Source organism: Hydra viridissima, unplaced genomic scaffold (assembly GCF_058129835.1).
Source record: "Hydra viridissima isolate aposymbiotic clone 2 unplaced genomic scaffold, HvirCarnegie_v1 scaffold_7, whole genome shotgun sequence".
In the NCBI taxonomy this organism is placed as follows: domain Eukaryota; kingdom Metazoa; phylum Cnidaria; class Hydrozoa; order Anthoathecata; family Hydridae; genus Hydra; species Hydra viridissima.
Window position 1 is genome coordinate 4,627,497 of NW_028324306.1, and position 6,000 is coordinate 4,633,496.

Here is a 6,000-nt window from a genome sequence, read left to right on the forward strand (position 1 = left end):
CTAAAACGATTAAATAAGTCCTATTATGCTTTAGTAATTCATAAAGTTTTTATAAATTAGAAATTTCATTAATAATATTCATTATTCATCACATATATTTGACATATATATTACATAGAGTTCGGCAGATCACATATATATCACATAGAATTTGGCAGATTATTATTTTGCAGATCACATCTATATAAAGTAGAGTTTGGCTGATCACATATATTTGACATGTGTATTACATATAAATAAATAACCAATCAGATCCTTTAAAATATGCAAACTCAGCAATCGTGTTGAAAAAAAAACACATCGAAATTGTTGAAAATAAAATAAATTTAAAAATGGCCGACAACAACCCGCTAATGAAGTGATTGAGAGACAGAGATGTCTCACAGACGGGCTGTGATAGATAAAAACAGATAAAAGATAAAAACACTTCTTTTCAATATGAAATACGGTGAACAAGAAGTAATTTAGTTTAATATATTCATATGTATATATATGAATATAAATTCAAAATTTAAAGCTATTTTTGAAGTGTGATACAGTAGTTACATATGATTAAAGCATATGTGTCAACTGTTAAAAGTTAATCTTGCAAATGAATTCCACCGATTCAACTGTTACTTATTAATCAAATGTATAGTATTTGTCTTTAAATAATATTAGCTTTAAAAGTGTCATAGTATTTTGCTTTAAAGTTGTTAGAAATTACCCTGAAACTATATGGTTTATTATAATGCTTTTGTAACCTTTAATAATAAGTTTTTAAGTTTATTTCCATAAATTTATGAAGATGCTTTTTATCTCATGACTTCTTTTTTATTTTCTCATGCTTTATTTTTATGTGTAATCAAAGTTATGCAAATATAAATGCATTAAACAAATAAACATTTGAATCTGAATCTAAACGACTTTGTTTTTTATTAAGAGTAACAATATTTTTAGTTTAACTTCAGAAACTTTACAGAAGTAATAATATACAGTTTTTGCTCACTTTTAAATTGAGACAGGAACTGATTCGTTGACATTTTTCTTTTTTTCATAAGAAAATATGCAAAGCTACAACCGCTTGAGTAATTAAAATAACTTTATCGAGATTAGCAATAATTGGCTTGCGAAATATACGAAAGCGTGTTGTTGCAATACCAAATGTATTTTCTATAAACCTTCTGACTCTTGAAAGTCTGTAATTAAATATTCTTTGATCTAAAGGAATATTTTTATTACGATACGGTTTCATTATGTGTTTTTTTAAACCAAAAGCATCATCAGCATCTAAAACACATGGTAATATTTTTTCAAAAAAACCAATATTTTTGGGATCAGGAAAATTTAATTTATTATTTTCAATTGCATAACCAAGACTGCAGTTAAAACAAATACCATCGCTCTGTCTTCCCGAGTCACCAATGTCTAGCATAGCGAATTCGTATTTAGCATTACAAACTGCTAGAAGGACGATGCTATGCGTTTTTTATAATTAAAATATTTTGACCCTCCATTATGGGGAGCTTGTATAATAATGTGCTTGCCATCTATTACACCTATAGCATGCGGAAAATCCCAAATATTTTCAAATTCTTTTGCAATTGACTTCCATTATTGTTTTTCTGACTGGACGTGTAGAAAATTCCTCTCTTTCAATAAATTCCAAATGGCAGCACACGTTTCATTAATAATTCTACTGATAGTGGAAACACTGATTCTGTAACTTGTAATAGTACACTGAGCATCTCCTGTTACAAGGAATCTAAGTGTTACGGCCAACCTCTCACTTGCACTAACAGGATCTCTCATTATAGTTCTTTTTTTCACAGTGATAGGCGCTACAAACGTAAGCTACTCTTTGTAAGTTGTTGGAGACATACAAAACTACTTAATAAAGTATTTTTGGTCGTGCAAACGTAAATCTTGAACTAATAAATGAAACTCTCCTTTCTGTAGGCGTTCGGCATAAATTTTCCTTACCCAAAATCGTTTCTTTAATTTTTCTCGTTTCATTTGCAGTTTCTTTAAAATAACTATTTTTCTACTAATCAATAACAACCTTTTTCTTATTAATGACATGTTTTCTATCAAAAAAAAGCGTGCCAACTTGATGGTGGAAGTAAAAATTCAGATTCGGCGAAAAAAGAGCTGCGAAAAAATTCGTTTCGCACGAAATATTTCGCTTCGTGGAAATCCGCCTTAAATATTCCAGTCACAATTGAAGAGCAGTTTTCCAAAACTTGTTAAGTCCATTTTTGTAGTTTTGAGATATTTAGGTTTTTTTGTTTATGAAAAAACTAAAACTCACATGTAAATTTTTATAAGTTGAAAATATTCAAATTACTTACACTTCATTTATAATTAAGCTTTGGTAAATCTTTGTTTATTATAAGCCACTTTTTAAGCCCTTTAAAATGTGTTGATTTTTCCAAAACTGTGTAAGTCCATGTGACTTAACAAGTTTTGGTTGAACTATAAAATGTACTAGGTAAAAAACTCTAACTGTTTGTTGTTGTGTTGTAACATCTTTTAATTTTACATAAAGTAAGTATTGTCTTTAAAAAATAACTGAACTTAGACTAAAGTCCATTAACGATAATCTTAATTGAAGATAATCACATTAAACTTTTTATTTTTATTTATTTACAGTCATTTATTCTTCAAATGCAGTGATTGAAAGCTTAATATGATTACAAAATACTTAATTTTAAACAACATTATTACAGAATAACATTAATAACAACATTAATAGCAACAACATGCAATAATTTAAATCTCCAATGTATTATTTTTGGCTATTTATTGAAAAATTTTCCAAAACACACTAAACAAGAACACTAACAGTTGCAATAAAATATAAAGTATCTACATGTAATAGTAGTTGACAAGACACACGTCTTAATAGTGAAGTGATAATATTAATATGTGGATTATGTCAAATGAAGCAAATTTAAATGATACAATGAACAGAAAATAAAAATACATTACATTTCAAAAAAATATTACAAAAAATATTAATAATAGAACAAACATCAGTTATAGGAAATTTTTACAAAAAAGATACAGTGATATCATCATAGATCTGAACTTCCTCTCCTTCTCCTTCAACATTCGCTCCCAATACATCATTATAAAATGAAACTGCATTAGCTGGAATAGTAAAAAATGACATAAGTTTTCGCACATCATCAGCTTTAACTTTTTTAACTTTGTTTTCTGGGGTTAATTTAACAGCCTTTTCAAGCGCCTCGATTTTCTTCCCCTTAGCCAAAACTTTTACCATTGTTGGTTCAGCATTGTAGGTTGTCTGAACAAACAGTGCAGTTTTAGTATAGGTTAACACTCGCTGTTCTCTCATTAAGAATGGTAGCTTTGATTTTAAAATATTTTTTGTTACCAACTGAAAATCAAACATTTCCCAGTTTATTCCAAATACGTGTAAAGTGCCAAATTCAGATAAAATATCATAATATTCCTCTGGGGATAGAATATTTTCTCTTTTCCGAAGCATTTTCTCTATTCTTCCAAACACTCTATCTGGAGGCATATAACTATCCCCTCGAATAGGGAAAAAATGTTCAATTTTTGTAAAAACTTTACTTTTTTTTAATGAAATTCATCAGAGTGCTCATTACAACAGAGTTTTTATTTTGCGATGAGCAAGCATCTGAAAAAAGGCGTATAATTTTAGGACTCACTTCATTTTGACTGCACTCATCTTCAATCTTATCTAAGTAGTTCAATAATGCAGAAGCTACTTGATTGCTACTTGATCGTCCACTTTGAGTCTCAAGCCATGTGTATATATCCACATTTTGTTTGTCTTGTTTTGCACCCTGCCTTACAAATGTTAGGTTGTACAGCCATACCTGGCGAGCATAAAAAACTTCACCTACACTAAGCTTGGGAAGTGGTTGATTTTGCTGCATATCAAAGGAAATAGTGATTGTATTAGGCTGAGTATTTCTTAACAGATCAAAAAACTTTGAAGCACGCAGTTTGTGGACTCGCAAGTCAGTAATAAGCTTTTGCTTAGCAGCTGGTGTGCTTAGACTCTTAATTTCCATTTTCGTTGTCTCACAAAAAGAGCAGACATCAGTTCTAGGATTTCCAAAACCTAAGTTGAATTTGGAAATGAACACTCGAGTAAACTTTGATAACGAAACTTTTTCATGTTACTTAGATTTCCACGTACGCCACATTTTGGCAATAGACAGCTCTGGGGGAAGATACGACCTCACACTTTTGCCTCTCCCATAATGACTTTCTCTGCATCGATAGGTAGCGATGAAGTCTGTGATGCTTTTTGTTATCCTTATATCGTTGAGACTCTGTCTGGATCCACCTCTGGTCTCTTTAACAACAGAGCTTTCATTCTGGGCGTAGTTGCGCTGTATTCTCTGAATACGGTCTGCAGAACAACATGTAATCGATCTAAATGATTTAGAACATACAGGCACTAGGTCACCTGCACTGTTGCGCACAGTGTAGTTAAGTATTTGCCGGCGTGTTTTAGTCTGCAATGCCTTACGATGTCTTGTTCTAGATGGCATTTTACTCGACACATGCCTTAGGATGAACTCGTCTTGCTCAATCTTTTCTCCACATTGGTAAAATGCATCGAAAAATCCTAAAAACAAAAGAAAATATAATTAAATATAATATAAATTATATTACAACTTTATTATATTAAATTTAAATATTAACATTAAAATATTATAAATATAAAACCATTTTTATAATAAACAATAGTACTTTATTAAAAACTAATAAAATATAGCCTATATTAATAATAAAATATATAGGTCTAATCCTTAAAACAAAAAGTTATTTTTTTCAATAATAACTAGACTCGATTATATTACTATAACTATAACTATTAGACTATTGTCTAATAGTAGATCTACTAGCATTAGAAGAGACCAACCTTGTAAATCTTTCGAAACTAGGTCACCAGCCCTACACTGGCCATTACGATGTTGGCAGCTTGGTATTGGCACTTTATCGATCTTTTTATATTTTGTACTCTTATCTTTTGTTTTCTGCCATTCTTTAATTCTTTTTCTTCCTCTACCGGGTGTTACTGGGGAAGCGAATTCATCAAGGAGCTCCGATACATCTACATTGTCGTTCGACGCCATTGCAACAAAATGCTTTCACTGCGCATGCGCATGGACATATCGAGTTTTGGAAAGAATTCGTATCATGACTTACCAAGTTTTGGAAAAATGTCAATATTTTGTACTTACTTTATATTGCCATATAACAAGTTTTGCATGAAACGGTTTTATTCATTAAATAGACATCAGAGAGAATTTCCAGAAAAATGAGTTATCTCATTTTTTCCATTTTTTGACTTAACCAGTTTTGGAAAACTGCTCTTCAATTGACTTACTATTATCAGTCGGGTTTTTTTCAATAGTTGCCGTTTTTCAGGATCTATTGGCTGTTTATTGAAAGGCTTTTGGGGTTTATTGGCAAAATTTTCACGGGGCAAGTTGGAAAACATAAATATTTTTAAAAACTAATTTTTTATTTTTATTTGTAACAATATTGAAAAAAATTATTTAAAAAAAAAAAAATTTTTTGGGTTTATTTTTTACAAAAAAAAAGTTTTTTGAGGATTTTGTTACCAGGAAAAAAAAGATGAGGCATTGTTTTGGCTTGATGTTCGAACTAATAATTGGTCATAAAAATATTAAATAATTTTCTTAAACTTCTATTCACTAATACGTTAATAATCTTTTTTATAGTGTGCGCCAACTTACCCCGGGGTGGGGAAAGTTTTTTTTTTTTTGAGGCCCCGGAAGTTACCATAAGACTTTTTTTTTTAAATTAATGCAACTAGTACAAGTTACTCAAATTCATACATTTTAAGACTACACTTTAATCTTTTCAAAAACATGTGCCGTTAGGACTATTAATAGTTGTAAAATTTGGTAGAAGTAAAATATGAAAATATGAATATGAAATATGAACTGAATTAGTAATTGAAATAAGAAGTAAAATTATTGAAAT

At 29.9% G+C, this 6,000-nt stretch overlaps 1 protein-coding gene and 1 pseudogene across 1 annotated transcript; both read right to left on the minus strand.

Annotated features, from left to right (window-relative positions):
* Positions 1–1,033: 1,033 nt before the first annotated feature.
* Positions 1,034–1,860, minus strand: LOC149885733 (uncharacterized; annotated as a pseudogene).
* A 2,223-nt stretch (positions 1,861–4,083) lies between these two features.
* Positions 4,084–5,269, minus strand: LOC145189211 (uncharacterized). Its single transcript, XM_080065797.2, has 2 exons — positions 4,910–5,269; positions 4,084–4,612 (listed from the first exon to the last, which is right to left on the minus strand). The coding sequence occupies exons 1-2, from the start codon at positions 5,121–5,123 to the stop codon at positions 4,158–4,160; spliced, it is 669 nt and encodes a 222-aa protein (XP_079921923.2). The 5' UTR covers positions 5,124–5,269; the 3' UTR covers positions 4,084–4,157.
* Positions 5,270–6,000: the final 731 nt, after the last annotated feature.